This window comes from Mustela lutreola, chromosome 10 (assembly GCF_030435805.1).
Source record: "Mustela lutreola isolate mMusLut2 chromosome 10, mMusLut2.pri, whole genome shotgun sequence".
Taxonomy (NCBI): Eukaryota; Metazoa; Chordata; class Mammalia; order Carnivora; family Mustelidae; genus Mustela; species Mustela lutreola.
Genome location: NC_081299.1, coordinates 42,373,037 through 42,399,479, shown reverse-complemented (window position 1 = coordinate 42,399,479; position 26,443 = coordinate 42,373,037). Strand labels below are relative to the sequence as shown.

General features: G+C 37.8%; 1 protein-coding gene across 2 annotated transcripts in view; it reads right to left on the bottom strand.

Annotated features, from left to right (window-relative positions):
- The window catches only part of SCP2 (sterol carrier protein 2), a 113,533-nt gene that overhangs the window by 33,636 nt on the left and 53,454 nt on the right, over positions 1–26,443 (bottom strand). For both annotated transcript variants that reach the window (XM_059135982.1, XM_059135981.1), the window contains exons 7-11: positions 23,972–24,035; positions 17,583–17,669; positions 15,997–16,147; positions 14,248–14,395; positions 10,469–10,576 (exon numbers count right to left, since the gene is read on the bottom strand). In XM_059135982.1, coding sequence (XP_058991965.1) covers positions 10,469–10,576; positions 14,248–14,395; positions 15,997–16,147; positions 17,583–17,669; positions 23,972–24,035 — 558 coding nt within the window. The remainder of the gene's footprint in view (positions 1–10,468; positions 10,577–14,247; positions 14,396–15,996; positions 16,148–17,582; positions 17,670–23,971; positions 24,036–26,443) is intronic.

Sequence of the window (26,443 nt, the reverse complement as noted above, 5' to 3'; positions counted from 1 at the left end):
AAAAGGTCTTGGTGACCCTGGATTAGACAGAGATTGCTTAGGTAAAAACCAGAAATAAACCCATAAAAGAACAAACAGATAAGTGGGAGTAAATAAAAATAAAAAACTTCTGCTCTTCCAAAGACACTACCAAAAGAATGATAAGGAAGTCACAGACTAGGAGAAAACTTATGCAAAACATACAAATATCAAGAACTTTCAAAACTCAGTAAAAAACCAACCAGGGGCACCTGAGTGGCTCAGTCAGTTAAGCTTCTGCCTTTGGCCCAGGTCATGATCAAGAGCAAGGAGCAAGGACGGAGTCCCAAATAGGGCTCCCTGTTCAACAAAGAGTCTATTCTCCCTCTCCCTCTGTCCCTCCCCTCTGCTCGTGCTCTCTCTCTTTCAAATAAATAAAATCTTAAAAAAAAAAAAAAAAAGTTATGTCCCCAAATAGGCAAAATACTTGAGAATAGACTCTTCAAAAGAAGGTATACAAATGGCAAATAAGCACTTGAAAAAATGTTTAACATCATTCATTAGTCATTAAGAAAATATAAATTAAAACCACAAAGAGATGCCACCACACACTGGTTAGAATGGCTAAAACTGGGTGCCTGTGTGGCTCAGTGGGTTAAAGCCTCTGCCTTCAGCTCAGGTCATGATCCCAGGGTCCTGGTATCAAGACCCACATGGGGCTCTCTGCTCAGTGGGGAGCCTGCTTCCCCTCCTCTCTCTCTCTGCCTGCCTCTCTGCCTGCTTGTGATCTCTGTCTGTCTAATAAATAAATAAAATCTTGAAAAAAAAAAAGAATTTCTAAAAAATAAATAAATAAAGAAGTTTTTTTCAAAAATAATGACTAAAATTAAAGACTGACCATACCAACTGTTGATGAGGATGTGGAGAACTGAGAACTCTCATACACTGCTAGTGGGAATGTAAAATGGTATAACCACTTTGGAAGTCAACTTGACAGTTTCTCAAAAGTCAAATTATGGAAAGAGTCAAATGATCATTGACTGGTAAATGGATAAAGATAGATAGATACATATATACATATATACGATGGACTATAACTTGGCCAGGTGCCTTAAATAAAATATCTTTAAAAAAAATAAATGCTATAGGAGACTCTGAATTAGTATATCAGTAGACACTATATTTGAGAACCAATTAAAGAGGCACCTGGGTGGCTCAGTGGGTTAAGTATTTGCCTTCAGCTCAGGTCATGATCCCAGAGTCCTGGGATCAAGCCCCACATCAGGGTCCCTGCTCAGTGAGGAGTTTGCTTCTCCCTCTGGCCTGCCCCCGCCCCTGCCCCCCATGCTCTCATTCTCACTCTTTCTCAAATAAATAAAATTTTTTAAGAATTAAAAAATAAAAATAAATTAAAAATAAAAAGGAACCAATTACTTAGATCACCTAATGATAAAGTGGGCACACAATAAGCATTTGTTAAAGTTTCATGGACTGAAAAAATGAAAGATCAGCACCTAAAACTAGGTTGAAGCCATACTTGAAAAGCACCAAATGCCAGGTTTAACTGGCACAGAAGGCCAAAGAAAATAACCAACATTTTAGCTTCAAAACAACAATCCCTTGTAAGAAGCTGTATCTCAAATCACTTTCGTGGTCTTTCAGATCACAAACATTAATAAGCATTTTCAAAAATCAGAGATAGCCAATAATAAGCTAAAGTCAAATTTTATTTATTCATTTTAAGTAAGTGTTCAGTAAGCATTAATGATTTATTATTAATAATTTATTTATTAACATATGAAAGCACATTAAAAATTGAAATAAAATATGATACTACTTGGGTGCTAAAAAATTTTTTTTAACATTCTTTTTTTTATTTTTTAAGATTTTATTTATTTATTTGTCAGAGAGCGAGAGAGAGAGCACAAGTGGAGGGAACAGCAGGCAGAGGGAGAAGCAGGCTCTCCGCTAAGCAGGGAATCCGATGCGGGGCTCCATCCCAGGACCCTGGGATCATGACCTGCGCCAAAGGCAGAGGCTGAACCAACTGAGCCACCCAGGTGCCCTGGACATTAACAATTTAAAAATCTAAGTTTCAATGTGATTCTTCTAATTGAAAAATCTAAAAGGGAGGCGCCTGGGTGATACAGTCAGTTAAGCATCTGACTCTTGGTTTCAGCTCAGGTTATGATCTCAGGGTTGTGAGATCAAGCCCTGCAGGGGATCCACACTGAGTGCAGAACCTGTTTGAGATTCCCTCTTCCTCTCTCTCTGCCCCCACACAACTTTTCTGTTTCTCTCTCTCTCTCTCTCAAATAAATAATTTTTTAAAAGATTTTAGTTATTTATTTATCAGAGAGAGAGAGAGAGAGAGAGAGAGTGTACACTAACAGGCAGAGGAGGACAGAGAGGCAGGCTCCCTGCCACAGGGAGCCTGATTCGGGACTCGATACCAAGACCCCAGGATCCTTACCTGAGCCGAAGGCATAGGCTTAACCGATTGAGTCACCCAGGCGTCCCTCAAATAAATAAATTTTTTAAAAAAGAAAGAAAAATAAAAGGAATTCATGATTTTAAACTAACAATAAAATATTCACTTCAAATGCTTAAATCTTTCTATTACAGTTACTGTTATGGCAACTAGAAGCTTTTTTTCATCCAGATCTGGAAAGTTAAAATTGAAAACCATATCATGAAGCTTTAATTTTAAAGCTAATTTTCCAATACTGAGTTCCCACCAAAGCAGCAATATAAACTAACATCATTTGTAGAAGAGAACCTTACACTGTCCCCACTCCATCATAAGTTAGTATGTTTTGGAAGCACTTGACCATTTCTGATTTTCTAGAATCCTACTGCAATTTGTTATCCAAGTAACCAGGGAAAAATATTTAAACTACTCAGGGCTGTCACTCTGATATATTTTCCAGGAGTCTGAATTCTTTCTTGGACTACAGCTAAACACCATGTGTCAGATTTACTTGAAGTATATCCAAATCCTTAGTATGTAGCAAGTAAACATTTACACTTCAAGAATTCCTTATTCCTATTCAGGCTACTAATCAAATCAGCAAGATCTGTAAGTTTTTCCCTGAAAATGCTACCCCACCACTAGACATTATCCTTAATGACTGATGATAACAGGAAAATATTATCAACAGTGTAGACTAAAATATTCGAAAGGGTGCCTGGGTGGCTCAGTTTCTTGAGCATCAAACTCATAATCTCAGCTCAGATCTTGATCTCAGGGTTGTGAATTCAAGCCCCACATTGGGGTTCATGCTGGACATGTAGCCTACTTAAAAAACAAAAACAAAAATAAATAATAAGTAAAATATTGGAAAGGGTTTTCAAAAGATACTGCAGAAGGTGTGACACTCTTTGAAGTATTTAAAAATTGAGTAAATTCTATCTTCCCAGGGTGTTTTAAAACAGGTTAGCTTTTTTTTTTTTTTAAGATTTTATTTATTTATTTGACAGACAGAGATCACAAGTAGATGGAGAGGCAGGCAGAGAGAGAGAGATAGAGGGAAGCAGGCTCCCTGCTGAGCAGAGCCGGATGCGGGACTTGATCCCAGGACCCTGAGATCATGACCTGAGCCGAAGGCAGTGGCTTAATCCACTGAGCCACCCATGCGCCCCAACAGGTTAGCTTTTTAGTGCCAGGGAAAGTAGATGACCTGCCAAGACTGACATAATTGTTTACATTTGATAAAAGAATCTAGGGTTGACAAAATTATTAAAAAAGAAGGATTCTGGGTGCCTGGGTGGCTCAGTTAGTTAACTGTCTGCCTTCAGCCCAGATCACAATCTCAGGGTCCTGGGATCAAGCCCTGCATTAGGTTTCCTGCTCAATGGGGAGTCTGATTCTCCCTCTCCTTCTGCCACTCTCTCTGCTCATGTTCAAGCTCACTCTCATTCTCTCAAATATATAAAATCTGAAAACAAAAACAAAAACAAAGCAAAACTTACTAAGTTGACTAATAAAATACTACACTGTTTTTTAAAAAGTACTCTTACACTCTGTTGTTGAGAATATGCATTGTATTATCTTTTTTGAAAAAAATCTGACGCCTACCAATTTTTAAAGATATACTGTCCTTTGACATAGTGAGTCCATTGTTTTGAACTCATTCTGAGTATACACACAGAGGTATGCAGACACACAAGGAGGCTTACCGCAGCATTGTTTATAATAGCAAAATTGACACCACATATATGTCAACTAGGTATGGCTAGGTAAATTTCTTATAATGAGAATACTGTGCAGGCATTAAAAAAGAATAAACAATATCTCTAAGTGATAACATAAAAAGATTTTTAAGATGTAAGTAAGGAAATCTGTCTACAAAGTGGTAAATATACATATATGACACATGCAACACATACACATAGAAACGTTGTATATAGCTAAGATATGGAAGCAACACATGTGTCCATCCACAAATGGAGAAAGAAGATGTGGTACATGTATATACAATAGAATATTACTCAGCCATAAAACAAGATGAGATATTGCCACTTGTAACAATACCTAAACAGTATTACACTAAGTGAAATAAGTCAGACAGAGAAATGCAAATACCATATGTATTCCTTATATAAGGGGAACAGAGGTTCCCCTTATGTAAGGAATCTAAAAAACAAAACAAATGAACACAAAAACCAGAAACAGACCCATACACAGAGAGAACAAACTGATGGTGCCAGAGGGAGGGTGTGGGGAGATGTGCTACCTAGGTGAAGAAGAATGGATTCCAGTTACCAATGAACAAGTCATTGGGATAAAAGACACAGCATGGGGAATGCAGTCAATGATACCATAACAGCATTATATGGTGATAGATGGTAGCTACACTTGTGGTACGCATAGCAGAATGTATAGACTCATCCAATCACTATGTGGTACATCTGAAACTAATGTAACATTATGTGTTAACTATACTTCTTAACAAAAAAAAAAAAAAAAAAAGAAAGAAAGAAAGATTGTATAAACACACATATAAATATACATCTGTTAAAGCATAACAATTTGGGGGAAAATACCCCCAAAATACTAAAAGAGGTTGACTCTGAGGAATAGAACTAAGGGTAAGAAAGAAGAAAATAACCTGTTAAATGTTAAAATTTGTCATTCTACTATAATATTAAAAACCATATGACAAGCCTTTGGAGAACTATTTGGCACCTTCTTATAAATTTAAACATACATCTGCCCTCTGATTGAGCCATTTTGCTCTGAGTTATTAACCCAAGGAGAAATGCAAAAGGTATGTCTACAAATAGACTTGTACAAAAAAGGTTCATAGCATCCTTATTCATAATGACCTCAAACAAGAAGTAACTCAAATGTCCACCAACAGGAGAATGGACAACAAAGTGGTATATGGGATCCTATTTAGCAATAACAAAGGACAAACTACTGATACAAGAAAAATTCGGATCAGTCTTAGCCTGACTGAGGGAGAAGGATTTGGAGAATGGGGAAGATGTTTAAGGGAAGTCAAGATTCCTCTGTTTTGTAGCACCTGTCAGTACTTCATTTCTATTATGGCCTAAGAATACTCCGTTGTATGAATATATCACATATTATTTATCTATTCATCAGCTCATGATAGACATCTTGGTTGTTTTCACCTTTCTGGCTATTATAAACAAGCTGCCATAAACAATTGTATTTTGTGAGAACTGTGTATTTTATTATATGAAAATTATACCTCAATTTTAAGAAAGGATATGGATATGAAAAATCATATTGTTACTACAAAGCATGATTACTGAATGTTTCAGTGAATGGAAGAACACAAATACCTCAGAATGGCAAACAAGTTAATTATATTACAAATACATTCCTTCAGAGGAGAAAAAAGTTACTTGTCAATAAAAATAACCTGAAATGCCACATTCATCTCTTCATGAAGTTTTTTTTTTTTAAGATTTTATTTATTTATTTGACAGAGAGAGATCACAAGTAGGCAGAGAGGCAGGCAGAGAGAAGTGGAAGCAGGCTCCCCGACAAGCAGAGAGCTTTGCAAAAACTTGCCAACATTTGGTGTTGTCACCACTTTGGATTTTGGAGATTCTAATACGTATGCAGAGGCATCCTGTGGTTTTAATTTGCAATTCCCTAATGACATATGATATTGAAGATCTTTCCATATGCATATTTGCCATTGTATTTCATCTTTGGGGAGTTTTCTGGGTCGTTTGTCCAATTTTTAATCACATTGTTCATTTTCTTATTGTTTAGTTTTAAGAGTTCTTTGTGTATTTTAGATAACAGTCCTTTAGCAGATATGTCTTCTGCAAATATTTTCTCTCAGTCTGTCTTCCCATTCTCTTAAAATTTTGTCTTTTTTAAACCCTCTATTTATTTTGCTGTTATTTCCTTCTTGTGTGTTACATGGGTATTTTCATTCTTTATCATTTTAGTATATATTTTTTCACTCTATATCTTTACTCTATATTTTAAAGTTATTTTTTAGCAGTTGTTCTAGGGATTACAATTAACAATTTACCACAACCTACTTTGGATTAATACCAACTTAATTTCAATGGTATACAAAAAAAGGTTAGCTTTGTTCCCTTTACCCTCCTTTGTGCTGGTGTTGTTTCTGTCATACAAATTATATCTTTATGCACTGTATGCCTATTGACTCAGATTATTGCTTCATGCAGTTTGATAGGAAGGGAGAAACATGACAAAGAAAAGTGCATTTATATTGTTCTTTAAGTTTATGAATATAATTACATTTATTAATGCTCTTTATTTCTTCATATGTCCTTTATTCTACTGTCTAGAGCTCTTTCATCTCAGTTTGAATCACTCTCTTTACAAAGAATTTCATATAGGTAAATTCTCTCAATTTTTATTTGGGAATGTTTCCATTTATCATTCATTTTTAAAGGGTGTTTCCCTGAACACAGAATTCTTGCTTAGCACTTTTTTTCACCACATTGCCCAATGGTTTCTGAAAAGAAATTTAAGCTTTACTGAGGAATGCTTCTACAGGATGAATTTTCTCTGTTGTTGTTTGCAGTATTCTTCCTTTTGCTTCCAACAGTTTGATGATGATGTGTCTAAGTATAAATCCCTTTGAGATATTCCTATTTGAAGTTTGTTGAACTTCTTGGACATGTATATAAATGTTTTTTTCCTCAAGTTTGGGGATTTATCAGTCATCATTTCTTCCAATATCCTCTCTGTCCTTTCTTTCCTCTCTTCTGGGGCCATTATTATGTGTATGTTGTTAGAGTTGCTGGGGTCACACAGGTCTCTGAGACTGTTCATTTTTCTTCTTCTCTCTCTCTCTCTTTTTTTTTTTTCCGGTTCCTCAGCCTGGATAATTTCAATTGACTTACCTTAAAGTTCACTGATGTTTTCTTCTACCTGCTCAGATTTGCTGTTGAGCCCTCTAGTGAACTTTTCATTCCAGTTACTATAATTCTCAATGCCAGAATTTATTTGGTTCTATCATTTCTACCTAGTAATTGATATTCTCTATTTGATGATATATTGTGATATTTTCCTTTAGTTCTTTATATATAGTTCCCTTTAATTCTTTGAACATACGTAAGTAGATGATTGTCTTTGTCTAGTAAATCCAATGTTTGAGCTACCTCAGTTTTTAACTGCTTTTCCCACCGCATATGGGCTATACTTTTTTCTTTGCATGTCTCACAGTTTTTTGTTGAAAACTGGGTATTTTAAATAATGTGGCAACTCTAGAAATCAGATTCTTCCCTTTTCCCACAGTTTGTTATTGTTGTTGACCTAGTGACTTTATCAAACTGATTCTGTAATTGACCACTAAATTTTCCTCTTGGTTAACTTAGTGGTTAGCTAATGGCTGGACAGAGATTTTCTTAAATGTTTGGAACCAGAAAGTCTCTCAGTCTTTGCTGAGGCTCTGCTAGGCAGTTCACTTCACCTTAGCCTCTACTTCCTGCTTGCACAAAGCCTCCAGGCTAGCCAGAGATAAAGGTTAGGACCTTCTCAGGTCTTTTCTGAACATGCAGGCAGCTTTGAACATACATACAGCCTTATGTATATACTTGGTGTTCCAGATTCCCAGGGATATGTCAGATCTTTTCAAAGACCCCTACAGACGTCTCATTCCTCAGTTTTTTCTTTCAGAGTTTTTGGTTGGGTTGTTTGCCCCAACTGTTATCAGCAGCTCAGGCAGGTATGTTGTTAAGCCAGTTGTTACTAATTGTTCTCAACAAATGACTCTGAAGAAAATGCTGTTTGCACTGGTGCAAGTTCTCTGTCAGGTTACATAATGATGAGCCTTTTAAGAATGGTTCACCAGGGAACTGTCAGGCATCAAATAATGACAATTCTCTGAGAATGGGGCTTTGAAAGAGCTCCAATTTTATTTTGACTCTTCCAGTGCTGGCTAGGCTGCTGGGTTTGGTTTGTTTGTTTTTTAAGGTCTCTTAAGATTTTATTTATTTAGGGGCGCCTGGGTGGCTCAGTGGATTAAGCCGCTGCCTTCGGCTCAGGTCATGATCTCAGGGTCCTGGGATCGAGTCCCGCATCGGGCTCTCTGCTCAGCAGGGGCCTGCTTCCTTCCCTTCCCCTCTCTCTGCCCGCCTCTCTGCCTGCTGTGATCTCTCTCTGTCAAATAAATAAAATAAAATCTTTAAAAAAAAAAAAAAGATTTTATTTATTTATCTATATTTTTATTTATTTATTTATTTATTTATTTATTTATTTATTTATTTATTATTTGACAGAGTGAAAGAGAGAGCACAAGTAGGGGGAGCAGCAGGCAGAGGGAGGAGGAGAAGCAGGTTCCCCACTGAGCAGGGAGCCAAATGCAGGGCTCAATCCCAGGACCCTTGGATCATGACCTGAGCCAAAGGCAACCGCTTAATTCACTGAGCCACTCAGGTGCCCCTAGGCTGCTGGTTTTCACCACGATTGCAGGCTCTTGTTTTCAAGTCTACCATGGAGCTGGGGAAAGGGGGAGTGGCATTAGAGAAAATCAACATGCCATAAAGCTTAGTATTCTTATGGAGATTCACCTGAGTGTTTTTAAAAATGTTCCCCCAGGGCGCCTAGGTGGCTCAGTGGGTTAAAGCCTCCACCTTCGGCTCAGGTCTTGATCCCAGGGTCCTGGGATAGAGCTCCGCATTGGGTTCTCTGTTTAGTGGGGAGCCTGCTTTCCCCTCTCTGCCTGCCCCTCTGCCTACTTGTGATTTCTGTCTGTCAAATAAATAAATAAAATCTTTAAAAAAAAATGTTCCCCCAGATTGTTGTAGACTATTTGCCAGATGTTGTTATTCCATCACTCCTGATGACAGCACTCTCACTCTCCTCATTTTCAGATTACTTTGAAATATATTAAATTGTTTAGAGAAATAATAACAATAGTATACTGTAAGGTTTACAATATATTCAGAAGTGTATGGATATATGCTGTTGTAAAAACCCCTTACATCACATGTGAAACAGCATACCATTAATTGAGGGTAGATTGTGGTTAATTTAAAGATGCATATTGTAGATCCTAGAGCAACCACTAAAAAACAAGAAAAAGAAATAATTCAACAGAAGAGAGAAAAGAAAATACTATAAAATACCCAGTTAATAAAAAGATAGTATGAAAAAAGAGAAAAGGCCCAAAGAACAAATAAGACAAAATCAATAACAAGGTAGCACATTACACTACAACAATCTATGCGTGCATATCTATCTACCTGTCTCTTTTTTTTTGGGGGGGGGGGTCTACCTATCTCTTACTCTTTATCTGTTTTCCCTACCAGATTATAAACTTACTAAATTTCATCATAAACAGAAACAAACCAAAGTTAATTGCTGTGATGAATACACTGTTAATTCTAACATCTCTATTCTGGAATTTGCAATAATTTATAAAAATTTTCATTAATATCTAGGACAATATGAAAAAATATAAAACTCACCTATCTTCATAACAATAAATCCCAGATTTTAGTGCTAAGTTATTTTATAAACTTCTTTGTACAATTTCATCTTACAATTAAGGAAAATAAGAGTCAAAATAATTAATTGACTAATTAATCAAGAATCACATGGCCAGTTAGCAGTAGAGCCACAGTAAAATTCTTATTTCATAACTTTTAGTCCAGCTCTCTCAAGAGAAAAAAATTTCCATGTAACACCAACAACATATACAACTATATAAATAATGTGCTCATTTCAAATTATTCTTATCCAGCAGATCTAGCAAGATCTCTATTTAGAAACATTTTAAGTTAAATTGTATACCTATTTGAAAATAATAAAACTTAAAATATATATATACTGTTGAATTTAGAGTTTCAACTAATCCAAATTCTCATCAGTTATCACTGAAGTACACTACACTCAAAGGAAAATTTAAAATATTGTGACTAAACAATCACTTACAGCACTGACTACCAGGTTCAGAGAATACAGTCTTTCACAAATCAATGACTAAACCATTCATACTTATGTAAAAAAGGATAACAAAAAAATTAAGAAATCTGTGTATAGTATTACCTGTAGCTCCCAGTGGATGTCCCTTTGAAATCAACCCGCCACTAGGATTTATGACCCACTTTCCTCCATAAGTATTATCTCCTCTATCAACCAGTTTTCCACCTTGTCCTAGAGAAGGAAAAATAATATTCATGAAGGTTAAAAGTAACACTGGACCAGGGGCACCTGAGTGGCTCAGTTAAGCATCTGACTCTTGTTCTTAGCTCAGATCTTAATCTCAGGGTTGTGAATTCAAGCCCCACACTGGGCTCTACACTGGGCGTGGAGCCTACTTAACACACACACACACACACACACACACACACACACGACCAAATGGTATGTTTTGGTTTTTTTAATTTCAAAATAGCCAAGATTTTCTTATAGCAAACATTTCTTAACAGCTCCAACATTAAATTGATATAAGCACTTCTAAAAGTTACATAATAGGGGCACCTGAGTGGTTCAGTGGGTTAAGCAGCCAAATCTTAATTTCAGCTCACATCATGATCCCAAGGTTATGAGATTGAACCAGCAACAGGCTCCACACTGGGTATGGAGGCTGCTTAAGAGTCTCCCTTTCCCTCTTCCCCAGCCACTCTCCCTTTGCTCATGCTCTCTCTCTAAAAAAGAAAAAAGTTACATAATAAATATTGAGTAATAAAGGTTTATATTTTCAGAAAATTTCATGTGTGGGGCGCCTGGATGGCTCAGTGGGTTAAGCCTCTGCTTTAGGCTCAGGTCATGATTCCAGGGTCCTGGGATTGACTCTCGCGTTGGACTTTCTGCTCAGTTGGGAGCCTGCTTTCTCCTCTCTCTCTGCCTGCTGCTCTGCCTACTTGTGATCTCTCTGTCAAATAAATAAATAAAATCTTTAAAAAAAAAAAAAAAGAAAATTTCATGTGTGAAAGAGAACTCTTATTACTTCCTAAGAACTCTCTGTCTTCCAAAATTGCTACAACTATAACAGAGATTCAGATACCTAAAGAATGAAACTAAATACAATACTATAACTAAAATAATCATATCAGCTTTAAAACTCCGTAATATTGCCCAATATATTAATTTCCTTTTTCTTTAAGATTTTATTTATTTCCTTGAGAGATAGAGAGAAACAGAGAGAAAGAGCACAAGGGGCAGAGGGGCAGAGGGAGAAGCAGACTCAGATACCCCACTGAGCAGGGAGCCCTACAGATGTGCAGGGGAGCAGGGGGAGGTTTCAATCCTAGGACCCTGGGATCATGACCTGAGCCAAAGGCAGATGCTTAATGGACTGAGCCACCTAGGTGCCCCCATTTCCACTTTCTTTTTTTAAGATTTTATTTATTTATTTCACAGACAGAGATTACAAGTCAGACAGAGATCACAAGTAGGCAGAGAGTCATGTGGGGGGCGGGGGGGAGGGGGGTGGCGTGGGGGGACAGGGGTGGAGGGGAAGCAGGCCCCCCACCAAGCAGAGAGCCCGACGAGGGGCTCGATCCCAGGGCACTGGGACCATGACCTGAGAGGAAGGCAGAGGCTTTAACCCACTGAGCCACCCAGGCACCCCCCACCATTTCAATTTTCAATTGTACTGTTATATGCTATATAAACATTCCTAGTAAACTAAACGGAGGGGAGAGTGTAGGGAGTGGGGGAAGGGCAGGGGTCATGAAATGAAGGGAAGTGTCTGAAAATACTGTTCAGCCATAAATGTAAGCTTAAAAGAAAATGAAAATTATACACTGGGTGATTTCAACATTCCTATGAATTCTCTGGTGATTCTTCCAGGTGGTTAAGAAGTAAATTAAAATGCATGCATTGCATAAAATATTCTTCTCTCCATATAGTGAAATGGAATCTCCAAAGAAAGATGATAAAGGTGGTTGTGGTGCTGTTAGAGGTGGCTAGTAACTTCTAAGTACACACTCAGTGTCAGGCCTTGTTCTAATTATTTTCCATATATTTATATAATTTAATCCTCAACCCTGAGAAGTAGGTATTATCATTCCCATTTTATAGATAAGTAACGAGTCCAAGGCAACAGCAGTGGATTGAGCTAGGATTAATTACCAGGCAGCCTGCCTCCACAGCCTATGTTCTTAATCAAATATTTTACTGCCTTTAAAAACAAGTTCTCCATTCATAAACTAAAGCACACTAATCACAGAATTTTTTGTGAATGATACTTCTTTTTATTTTGTGGGTTTTTTTTTTTTTTTAAGATTTTATTTATTTGACAGAGAGAGAGAGCAAGAGCAGGAACACAAGCGGCGGGAGTGGGAGAGGGAGAAGCAGGCTTCCTGCCAAGCAGGGAGCCAGATGTGGGACTTGATCCCAGGACTCTGGGATCATGACCTGAGCTGAAAGCAGACACTTAACCACTGAGCCACCCAGGTGCCCTAAAGATTTTATTTTTAAGTAGCCTCTCTACACCCTATGTAGGGCTCAAACTCACAAACCCATGATCAAGGGTCACACGCTCCTCTGACTGAGCCAGCCAGGCGTCCCTATGACTATCACTTCTAATTTTACTTTAAATCTAGGTTGTAGGTTAAAAACTATCGTGGGATGCCTGGTGGCTCAGTGAGTTAAAGCCTCTGCCTTTGGCTCAGATTATGATCCCAGGGTCCTGGGAGCAAGCCCCGAATTGGGCTCTCTGCTCAGCAGGGAGCCTGCTTCCTCCTCTCTCTCTGCCTGCCTCTCTGCCTACTTGTGATCTCTGTCTGTCAAATAAATAAAATAAATAAATAAATAATGAGAAATAAAATATTTAAATAATCCAAAAGAAAGCAGGAGAGGGAGAATAGAAGAATAGGTTCAAGAAGAGAAGACAACAAATAACAGATAATAGTCAACCCAAGTCATAGTTTATCAATAATTACATTAAATGTTAATGATCTAAATAACACTGTCAAATAAATATAAAGCAAATTACACATGCACTTTGAAATTTTTCAAACATATATTTTGTTTAATGTATTATTTTATTTAACACTATATCCAAACCATTTTCAACATGTAAACAGTGAAAAAATTATAAAATACCTTAATTCTATTTTTCATATTAAGTATTCAAAACCCAATATGTATTTCATATAGCACATCTCAATTTGGACTAGCCTTCTTTGAAGGATTCAGTGATCACATATAGTTAATAGCTAATATATTAGCACAGGTTCAAAGACTCCAGTTAAAAGGCAGAAATTAACAAAGGATAGAAAACAATACAGTACTCCTTACAAAAGACACACCTTATGCAGGTAGATAAATAACATATACAGGTTAAGAGCAAAGGAACAGAAAAGAATATATTATGCAAACAGTAAGCAGAAGAAGATTGGAGTGGCTATTTTATTTATTTATTTATTTATTTATTTATTTGAGAGAGAGTGTTTTAATGATATTAATGAAAAATAACAACCATTTTGTAAATGAAAAGAAAAAAATCCTGCAGATCTCAACAACCAGTTTTTCCATTTTCCTTTCTACAAGTCTATATTCAAACACAATATGAAATATTTGGAAGTACCTATGTAATTTTTATCTCCCCCCTTTTTTTTACTTAGCAATTCGTTCTAAGTACTCCTGACTTACATAATACAGTTTATTTGTATAATCTGTGATCTCAGTGTCAGTATTGTCCAAGACTACATGTTCTAAAAAGTCTAGTATCAAGATAGCTTACATTTCACTTTGCACAGTACAGCAGAGCCAACATGGAGGTAAAGATGATTAGTGAATTCCTCTTTTTAGTGGCAAAAATGAAATTTCCTCAGCGAAATTTACTAAATTAATCTGCATCTCACCAAAGATATTACCTTCTGGACAGAGTCCCAGTGCTTCGTAAGTAAGGAGTTCATTGACAGAAAAGCAATCATGAAGTTCTATAACATCAATATCACTTGGTCTCAGGCCAGATTTCTCATAGCACTTTCTGGCAGCTTCTTTACTCATATCAAAGCCAACCTAAAACCAAAACCACACATAAATAAATTAAGGGCATCAAAACTGGGACTTTTATATAAAATTTATAAAAGATTAATATGGATAACCTTTACAGCTAAAAATTGAGTGCAAGTATTGAGATCTCAGTTCATTCTATATCACATAGAAAGTCCAAATAAAAGAATATTCAGGATGGAGAATGTACATATAAAATTCTGTACTACAAAGAACAGAATTTTATTTTTTTTTAATTTTTTAAAAGATTTTATTTATCCATTTGACAGACAGAGATCACAAGTAGGCAGAGAGGCAGGCAGAGAGAGAGAGGGGAGGAAGCAGGCTCCCTGCTGAGCAGAGAGCCCCATGCCTGGCTGGATGCCAGGACCCTGGGAACATGACCTGAGCCGAAAGCAGAGGCTTTAACCCACTGTGCCACTCAGGCACCCAAGAACAGAATTTTAAATAATATATATAAAAAGGATTTACAATTCCTCAGGCCATGTCTTGTGCATTTATAAAAACTCTTTCAACCCACAATATGTTGTTGTGGTAAATAGGTGGGAAAAGAGATTGATCAAGAGATCATTATGACTCAGATACACTAAAAACTATGAGGAATTTCTATCTGGAAATAAACCAATCTTCACTTAAAAAACCCTTGCTCTTAACACCCCTTTGATCTCAGATAATAGCAAGTTAACTTTTCTCCAAGGAAAAAAAATGTGATGTAAATACTATAATCAGAAAATCTGAGACACACAGCCACATCCCAGCTTTGTCATTTTAGGCAAGTTAGAGAGACATTTTCAAATTCAAAGCATTCTTGTAGTATCATTTGTAAACTCTAATTACCTTATGATTGTTATATATGTGTGCATATATGCACCTTTGCATTTCTTTAATATATATGTGTGTATCTTCAAATATTCAACTAACTCTAGGTCTGAATTCTCAATTTTTTAACTTCTTCCATATACACTCAATCTTTTATCAGGATTTTTAAAGTGCTAAGCATCAAGAAAGATCTCTGAAAATATCTTTGTTTTTCCCTTAACTGTGTAACAAAGGACCTCTGGGCATATCCAGTCAATTCAGACAGAAAAAGCCCACCAAAATAGCATGTTTTAGTAAGTTAAAAATGCATTCATGGCTCTATTACAAGAAGCATATGTTCTCATTTTTTTTCCCCTTAACAGATTCTTAAGGGTGGGTTATAATATTAAATTTTCTGGATTGATTTTTTTTTCAAGTAAATAACTTCTAGAGTGAATGACAACATGAGGTCACCTTGAAATTTTCAAACAGAAATTTCTCAACTGATAAATAAAATAATAATGATAAATAATGATAAATAATCTCAGACATACCCTATATGTTGGCTAATTGAACTTCATTTTTAAAAATCTCATACATACCATTTTTTTTAAAAGGTTTTATTTATTTATTTGACAGAGAGAAATCACAAGTAGATGGAGAGGCAGGCAGAGAGAAAGAGAGGGAAGCAGGCTCCCTGCTGAGCAGAGAGCCCGACGCGGGACTCGATCCCAGGACCCTGAGACCATGACCCGAGCCGAAGGCAGCGGCTTAACCCACTGAGCCACCCAGGCGCCCCTCATACATACCATTTTAATAATGCTGTTCTCTTTAAATGAGCTTGGCAAATCAGTTACCATCTCTTGTGCCAAAATTTCCACAGCTTTGGATTCCAGGCCATGCTTCCGTACAAACAGTTCACTAGCCAAAATTGCCGCTGCAGCACCATCGGAAGTGGGACTAAGAGAAGGTAAAAACAATTATTTACACCCAGTCCACCTCTATCCTAGGATTACAGACTAGTTGTTCTTTCTATGTGGAAAGAAAAACTAAGGATGCTTGCTAGTCATTGCACTCTCTTCACTGTAAAATCCACAGTTAAAAATTATACATGCTTCCCACTTGAGGACTGAACCTCTATCAAGAACTTAAATGCACAGGAAGAGGGTGCCAAAGCTCAGCTCACTGCTTGGTCTCCACGAGTCTCTCCCCTAAACTTCTTTTGCAAAGAATCCTGGATTAGCCTCTGCAGATGCATAAGGCATCTTATAGTGACTTCTGAGGAGTCCACAATGTTCTTCCTATCCCAGTATAATAAAAATTCTACTCTAGGCCTAACTAGTCCAGCTTTGCTATCTCCCAAATAACCAGTCATGGAATACTTTTGAAAACTGGGAAAGGATGGAATAAAGAGACTACAAAGTCCAAACCAGAAAGTGGTTTAGTTAAGACTTGGGTGATCCCCTCAACGAGGAGATATCCTCTTTTCCTTATAGCAAGCTATGAAGGAAAGTGGCAAACTCAAAAAGCCTTCTCTGAGTTCAGCTGGACTTTATAAATGGACAGACCTTTTTACTGCAACAGATAAAAGCTGGCCCCATTTGTTCACTTGCATCCTAGCCAGTATCTTCCAGGTGACAACTGGGCACAGGCAGGAGCTCTGAAGTACTAATTTCATTTTTGGGGAGACAGATATTAACAAGCAATTTTCAAGATGTAACAGTTACCATTATTAGAGCTATTTTTTCCTTGTTTTTCTTGTTTTTCATTTTTCTTATTTCACATTTCCTCTAAGTTACTGTAATTGAGTAATGTTTCCTAAGGTAGAAGCATGGAGCAGAGAAAACAAAATGCTTAAGAGAAAAACTCTGGACTCCACTGGCCTCCTGAGCCACATTTACATGAATAAAATATAAGTTTTTAAAAGTAGGTAGAACTCATGAAAGAAGGAAATAAAATACAGAATTTTCCAAGAGAAAAGACAGTCTCTAGATATGAATAGGAAATATGGGTTCTCCCTCCAGAATGAGGACATTAGCAGGAGTGCTACAGAAGCAAACATAAATACAGATTTACCCAGACACAAAGCCTAAGGTTTACCTAAGGTAGTGGGAGGGAGCAATTATTTTTTCCTATTAAATATTAAAATGTGGGGGCGCAGAGGTGGCTCAGTCAGTTCAGCATCCGACTCTTGGTTTTGGCTCAGGTCATGACCTCATGGGTCTGGGATCTAGCCCCACATCATTGGGCTCTGCACTCAGCAGAGAGCCTGCTTGAAGATTCTCTTTGCTCCTCCCTTCTCACTCCCACTCTTTCTCTCTCTCTCAAATAAAGAAATAAATCTTTTTAAAAAATAAATAAATGAATAAATAAATATTAAATGAGGTTTTCTTACCAACATTGTAAGACAGTCAAATAATCAAAAACTTCTCGAGATGTCATCACTTCATCCAAACTGTATTCCTGCTGGAACTGGGAATTCCTAAACACAAAATAAGTAGTTATAGAATACTCGAGGTAGCAATTACAATTTTGTTGAAAATATTCTGATCCAGAAGTCAGAGAATAATATGTAAATTTAACAACCAAAAGACAGTCTTTTATGAACAGTTTCAACCTTAATATAAATTGTTTGTCCGAACTGAAGTTTTTAATTAAGGCAAGAAATGATCATTACTGTCTTTGTTATGCTAATAGGGTGACTCATAGTGGGCCCTTGTTAAGGGGGAGTGCAGGAAGAGGGGCAGCAGAGGGCTGGTCATCAGAAACATCAACCATGTGAATACAGAGTTAGGACTTTTGAACCACTTTGACCCCTGAAAAGAAGGGAGGGGCTGGAGATGGAGTTCAGTTATGTGGCCAATGATTTAATCAAGTGTGCCTGCCTAATAACGCCCCAGTAAAAACTATGGACACTGAAGCTTGCTGGAGCTACCTGATTGGTGAGTACCTTCATTTATCCAGAGGGTGATGTGTCCTGACTCCATGGGAAGAGGGTGCCAAAGCTCAGCTTTAGGAACTCTTACAGATTTTGCCCTATGTGCCTCCTTATTTGCTGTTTCTGAGTTGTGTCCTTCATAATAGTACTGTAATCATAAGTACAACACTTTCCTGAATTCTGGGAATAAGTCTAGTAAATTATCAAACACAAATGATCATGGAAACCCCTGAATTTATAGTCAGTTGTTCGGAACTGCAGGTGGCCTAGAGACCCTACTTGCGGTTAGCTTCTTAAGTGAGGGCAGTCTTGTGGAGGACTAAATCCTTAATTCAGGGGGTCTGCATCAACTCAAGTGATTAGTGACAGAATTGAATTGCAGTACACCTAGCAAGTATGTCAGATCAGTTGGGGGTCAAAATAAAATACCATTTTTCCCCCTGAAGAATTATTTAATACTAGCTCCTTGGAAGCAAAACAAGGGTGCCTGGGTGGCTCAGTTGGTTAAGCAACTGCCTTCAGCTCAGGTCATGATCTCAGAGTCCTGGGATTGAGCCTCATGTCAGGGAGTCTGCCTCTCCCTCTGCCCCTCTATCCCATTCATGTTCTCTCTCTCGCTCTCAAATAAATAAATAAAATATTTTTTAAAATAAAAAAATAAAAATAAAATCAGATGGTTTCAGAACCTGCTCTGACAGAAATAGCAGAAACATTAGACACCACAAAGGAGATTCTAAAAGCAAACTTCAACTGGTATAGAAATTAATGAGCAATTCAAATGTTTAGAAATAAAGCCCATGTAACTTAGAGCTGTATACTAGTATGTGCACCTCTGCTTCTAAAGTTAATGTTGACCACCACCAACTTCCAAAAAAATACCTAATTTATGCCAGATTCTGTGCAAGGCAAGTAGGACAAGGGTATGTCCCATGGGTCCTTACCCTCAAAGAATTCAGTCTGAATCTGTGGCAAACAAATACAATATGATAAATACCATTACAGAAATGTTATACAGGGGAGCCCTGGGTGGCTCAGTCAGTTAAACATGTGACTTTTGGATTTGGCTCAGGTCATGATCTCAGGGTTGTGAGATTCTCTCCCTCTCCCCCAGGCTCACACATGTGAGCCTGTGTGCCCCCCCAAATACATGAATAAATAAAATATTTTTAGAAAAAATGTTACACAGTATGGCATGGGAGCACACAGAATTGGCAAGAGACCCAGGTACCAAAGGGAGCTTCCTCTGTGGGGTTAGCAAATAAGAGAAAGTAGGAGATAGAGAATTCCTGGCAAAAAGATCAGTACACCAAAGCCTCTTGAGTTAAAGTAGTTCACTGAAGCCAGGCCATGAAGTTTGGGAGGAAATGTGGACTCAAGGTGAAGAAGAGAAAATGAGAGAAATAAACAAAGATCAGATCATAAAAGGCCAGTATATGGTATTTACATTTTATACTAAAAACAGGGGTGCCTGGGTGGCTCAGTCATTAAGCATCTGCCTTTGGCTCAGTCATGATCCCAGGGTCCTAGGATTGAGCCCCACATCAGGCTCCCTACTCAGTGGGAAGCTGGCTTCTCCCTCTCCTGCTGCCCCTGCTTGTGTCTCTCTCTGCCAAATAAATAAATAAAATCTTTAAAAATATATATATATGTATATATATGTGTGTGTATATATATACTAAAAACAATGAAGAACTACCAAAGGATATTAAGCTGGGGTAAGACAATCAGACTTTCAATTATTTTTTTCAAAGATTTTATTTATCTATTTGAGAGAAAAAGTGTATGACAGAGAGCGCAAGTGGAGGAGAGGGCTGAGAGAGAGGGAGAAGCAGACTCCTCGCTAAGCAGAGAACCCGATGTGGGGCTCAATCCCAGGACCCTGGGATCACGACCTGAGCCAAAGGCAGATGCTTAATTGACTGAGCCACCAGGCACCACCACACTTGTATTTAAACAAGAAGCCTAGGATATGGAAAAGAGATGGTAAAGGGAATTACCAAAAGCAACTAAACCGAGAGATTATGACAACAATTAAGGCAGGAAATGATAAGGGCCTATAGTAGGGAACTGGAAGTGAAATATGGAGAGAAGAAATGATTTCAAGAGACAGTCACTAGGCTTCTGTTCATCCTCTACTCATCTGCAACTCATATGGGACACTGAGGAAGAAGGCAGAGTTAAGAATGACTTCTAACTGGGGTGCCTGGGTGTCTCAGTCAGTTAAGCATCCAACTCTAAATCTCAGCTCAAGTCCTGATCTCTGGGTTGTGAGTTCAAGCCCCACATTGGCTCTACTCCCAGTGCTGGGCTCCACACCTGCACTGGGCTCCACATGCTGCACTGGGCTCCACATGAGGTATGGACCCTACGTTAAAAAAAAAAAATAGAAGAAGAATGACTTCTAGTTTTCTATAAATCGGAATATATTGATGTCATTCATGGAGAATACTGAAGGAAAAATAGGGTTGTCCAAATTCTATATGGACATGTTGACTCTGAGGCACTTGTGGAACATCTAAGTAGAGACAACCAGGAGAAAGTTATAACTTTCATACATAAAATTATATACAGGTCTGATGACTCAAGAGGCATGAGCTATCCCTCATTCTACTTATCACAGATTCTCAGATTCACAGATTCTCACTGCCTTTAAATATCTTTATAATTTGTGAGAAAATATTTAAGAATAGTTTTGTAATTCAACCTTCTTAGAAATATGTAACAGGGTATCTATAATGACTGGTCAGCAAGCACAGGATTCTCTTTCTTCCTTAACCAAGCAAAACCTAGTGCAAGAAGTTGGCATCTGAAATTTCTGAGAAAAACCTAGAAGGCTATTCTTCAGTGTTTTAAAGAGTTTTATACGATGAAACTGACATCCAGAAATAACATCTGCCTAGTCAACATAATTGAGTACTTATACTATGCAATAGAAGATTCATGGGGCAAGGAACTTAACTGCCTTGTTCACTGCTGTATCACTAGTAGCTAAAGAAATGTCTTGCACATAGTAGGCTACTGAATACCTAGCTGTTGAGTGAATGAAATTCCTTTAGAAGAATGCCACAATGAGTGAATATATGATGCCTATTTAGGCACAGTGATAAGTAAGAGAAAGACTAAGAAGATTTGAATCTCAAGGAAAGTTAAGAACTACTCCTTGGGGGCACCTGGGTGGCTCAGTCTATTAAGCATCTGCCTTTGGCTAGGTTCATGATCCCGGAATCCTGGGATCGAGTCCTACATTAGGTTCCCTGCCGGTGGAAAGTCTGCTTCTCCCTCTGACCCTTCCCCCATCATGCTTTCTCCCTCTCACTTTCTTCTCAAATAAATAAATAAAATCCTACTCAAAACAAAACTACTCCTTGGCGCCTCAAAGCCAAGAGACTGCAATGCTGTCAATTCCTCAATATGTTGGTATAGCTCCTTACTATTCAGGAAATCACAAATATTTTTAATGGTTTTCTAAGTTCTAAGGACAAAGAATTCAGTTTTAGACCATTTTTATGGACTTAAGACTACTCATCCAAACTTTACTATTCAGTAACAGCAAAGTTTTATTGAACATATACTATGTTCCAATACCATCATCAAAGAAGAAAGACTTATAAAGAACTAGGTACGATAGTGTGATGTGTTACAATATAAGTATAGAGGCAGGGCAACAAAACTCATGAGGAAAAAAAATAGGCCCAGGAAGCTTTAAGAAGGCATTAAGAGAGGGCCCCTGGGTGGTATAGTCAGTTGAGTATCCAACTCTTGATTTCAGTTCAGGTTATGATCTCAGAGTCATAGGATCAAGCCCTGCATTGGGCTCTGAGCTCAGCAAGAAGTCTGCTAAAGTTTCTCCCTCTCCCTCCACCCCTCCCTGTACTTGTTTTCCCTCTCTCTCTCAAATAAGTAAATAAATCTTTAAAAAAAAAAATAAAAAAATGTTAAGAGAAGCAATGACATTTGGATTGGGGATTGATGGGTAAGTAGATATTCACCAAACAAAAGAAAGGCAAAAAGATATTCCAAGGAGAACTAACAGCCTAACTAAAAACACAAAAGTGAGTGCTATATACTATACTTGGGAAAAAACATGTAATCTGGTGAGGCTAGAGATTGGGAATAGCCAGAAAGTGGCAGGAAATAAAACTGGCAAAGTAGAGGCACTTTGATGGCTAAGTGGGTTGAGCCTCTGCCTTCAGCTCAGGTCGTGGTCTCAGGGTCCTGGGATCGAGCCCCACATCAGGCTCTCTGCTCAGTGGGGAGCCTGCTTCTCCCTCCCCTTCTGTCTGCCTCTCTGCCTACCTGTGATCTCTCTCTCTCTCTCTCTCTCTCTGTCAAATAAATGAATAATTTTTTTTAAAAAATAGGGGTGCCTGGGTGGCTCAGTGGGTTAAAGCCCCTGCCTTCAGCTCAGGTCATAATCCCAGGGTCGTGGGATGGAGCCTTTCATTTCTGCTCAGCAGGGAGTCTGCTTTCTCCTCTCTCTGCCTGCCTCTGCCTACTTGTGATCTCTGTCTGTCAAATAAATAAAGAAAAAAATCTTAAAAAAAAAAAATTAGGAGACTCAGGACACCTAACAGTAGTATGAAACATCAGAGATATGTGGTAATAATCCACTTGTGGTATAAAATATTTCTTGTCATGGTTTTATGTTTGGATATATGACAAAATTTGTTTAGTAGTTCAGAAACAATTTACTGAGCACCTATCATGTTCCAAGCTCTATGCTGAGCATTAAGAACAGGAAGAGATGGCTCTGGCCCTCACCAAGTTTACGATCTAGTAGGAGGAAATATAATCATTATTTTACCAATACTTAGAATGATCCTGTGCAAGTTGCTTCCTTTCTGTAAATCTCGTTTTCCTATCTATAAAAGGAGAATAAAAATATCTACCTTATAGGGTCCTTGAGAGGATTAAATCAAAATGTATACAAAAATAGCTAGCACAGGGGCACCCAGGTGGCTCAGTGGGTTAAAGCCTCTGCCTTCAGCTTGGGTCATGATCTCAGGGTCCTGGGATAGAGCCCTGCATCAGGCTCTCTGCTCAGCAGGGAGCCTGCTTCCTCCTCTCTCTCTGCCTGCCTCTGCCTACTTGTGATCTCTGTCTGTCAAATAAATAACTAAAATCTTAAAAAAAAAAAAAAACTAGCACAGTGACACACAGTTGGGACTTAGTAAATCCAGCTATTACTCTTTTACTGCCTAGTGGTATTCTTTTATAGAGGTTATAGCTAAGTGGCACTAATTCAATTGCCAGTGAACCAATTTTATTCAGCAACCATTAAATACAGGCTATAAGCCTGGCTTGCACTAAGCACGAGGGATTCAAAGACAAATAATCTGTAATACACAGGATGTAATTCTACTTCCGATCATTTAGGATATAAATAACCGTATTATTCTACCAGAGTAAGTGTTAATGATACTGACATAACTAAAACATTACTAAAGTAATAAAAATAATTTAATAGAAAGTAATTAAAATGGCTACTAATATGCATTTTATGAACATTTTAAGAAAAGTTTTAAGGACTAGTTTAAAATGATCACTGGTTATATTCAACTAAAATTATTTAATAAATTTCATTACTGCAGTTGTAATGTATGACCAATTACATCTTTAACACCAACCATTCACATTCTTTCATAAACTTAAAGGCGCTCTAAACATAAACAGACCCAAAACTAAAACTGTAGTCAAGAGTTTACTTGGGTACAAGCCTTTTATATGAAAAACAATACATATTCTAGTTAATACCTTTGAGGTCTTACATTTTCTTTTTAAGTATAAAGGATAAAGTATAAAGGATATCTCAGATTTTCACTATTTCATATTTCCTAAGTACTTACGGGTTGTTAACTGAATGTTTATGATTTTTCCATCCAATTTTTGCGAACTGTTCAACTGTTGTTCCTGTTGAGAAAACAAACATCTATTAGCAGGTCAATGCCTTCCTATCGCTTATTAACAAACATGGCAATGGTACTCAGTGCCCCGCCAAATATTTCTACCTTTTCCCTGGTATAAATGATCAATTTCAATGACCTTTTCCCTGGTATAAATGAACAACTTCAACACTGATCCCTCACATAAAAGTTATTATTGAATCCACTAATAAGCATATGACATGAAAACAGTTCAAACTGGCCAATTCTACCTAGTATAACTAGAGTCCAATTTTTTTTTTTTAAAGATTTTATTTATTTATTTGACAGAGGGAGATCACAAGTAGGCAGAGAGGCAGGCAGAGAGAGAGAGGAGGAAGCAGGCTCCCCGCTGAGCAGAGAGCCCGATGCGGGACTCGATCCCAGGACCCTGAGATCATGACCTGAGCCGAAGGCAGCGGCCCAACCCACTGAGCCACCCAGGCGCCCCTAGAGTCCAATTTTAAAAACCAGAAAATATAGCCTGAGATTAACAGTGGATGTAAGGCAGGAAAGCACTGCCAGAAATCTTTCAAGGAATATACCAAAGCTACCCAATACCCATAGATTAAATGAATTTTACAACTCACAGCCTCTAGGACCTGATCCTTCTCCTTCCTTATGATAAAGCAAAAGGGTCTTCAGAAAAGTTACAGCTTAACAAGAAATATTTGTTTTTAAATTCCTTAACAGAGGGCTTAAAGATTAGTGTCAAAAAAACAAACGCATACATTAAGAAAGTAAAAATATGAAAAAAAAATTTACTACTTTTTAAAAAAGATATTTTATTTATTCATTTGAGAGAGAAAGAGAGCACGAGCAAGAGAGCAAGAGTATGAGCAAGGAAGAGGGAGAAGGAAAAGCAGACCTACCCAGGGTTCATCCCAAGACCTCAGGATCATGACCTGAGCTGAAGGCAGATGCTTACCATGAGCCAACCAAGTGCTCCCCCAACACATTTTTTTTTTCTACTTTCAAAAAGATAAAGCAGCATATGATAGATTTTGAATCCCACTTCAGGGCCAGAAAGGCCAAGGGAGGAGAGAGTCCACTGTAGGAGCTGATAAAGTTATGTTAATGTATGGCACAGGAAAATGAAGAGTCCCTATTTCTGCTTCATCTCTATCTTCTCTGGCAGGAGGATGATATTCAGAGCAGAAATAACATACATACAACTCAGCAAATCTTGAAGAAAGTAGAGTCCATACTAGTGATCTCATACCCATAAGAATGATGATCAGGAGGAAGCCAATATGGACTTAGTAAGAATAAGCCATAGCAGAGTTATGTCTTGTTTTGATTGGTTTGACTAGTAGATCAGATGAAACACAGTATCTGTATATCAGTAAAACAATTAAAATTTTTAGGATATCTTTTGGGACAAGGTAAGGAAATACTACGGTGTGGGTTTGGGTTTTCTTTTGTTTGGGGGGAGCAAACTTTGATGTCACTAAAAAAATAAGGGGGGACACCCAGGTGGCTCAGTTGATTAAGCTTCTGGCTTCAGCTCAGGTCATGCTCAGGTCATGATCCCAGGGTCATGACCCTGCTCAGCAGGGAGCCTGGTTTCCCTTTGCTTGCTGCACCCCCTGCTTGTGCTCTCTCTCTCTCTCTGACAAATAAATAAATAAAATCTTTAAAAAATAATAAAATTTTAAATAAAAATTTTAAAATGAGGGTCCTTTTGTCTAATAAGTTTAGATAATACTGGGTTAAACAAAGTTAAACATATTTCTTTATAGCAAGACATTCAGAGCCTTTACTATTATTACATGTATATTATGACTGTTTAAAAAGGGATTGACGGAAGACACCTGGGTGGCTCAGTTTGTTAAGCATCTGTCCTCGGCTCAGGTCATGATCCCAGAGTCCTGGGATCAAGTCCCACATCAGCCTCCTTGCTCAGCGGAGAGCCTGCTTCTCCCTTTCCTTCTGCCTGCTGCTCCCCATGCTTATGTGTTCTCTCTCTCTCTCTCTGACAAACAAAATCTTTTAAAAAATAAATAAAAATAAAAATAGAAAGTGGTTAAAAGATTATGTATCTCCCAACTTATCTGACCCATGTCACAGAGAATGTTATAAGGTTAACATCCCACAGAACACACTTGTGAAACCACCAGCATTGACTAATGTGCTGTAACCTGGAGAAAAGTCTCTAGTACTCTCTAGTAACCTGGAGAAAAGTCTCTAGTGCTAACCTCTAGCCTCAGCCATGCTCTGGCTAGTATATCTACCAAAAATTGGATCAGAAAATTAAAGGTATGCTCATCAAACCTGAACCTGGGAAGGACTGCTAGAATGTTGAATCCAAATAGATTTCAACAAGGTTTATTAATGGGTTGGAGAGGAATGTAATTAGTTAAAGGACCCAATTCTATTTCTAGAACTCCAAAACAA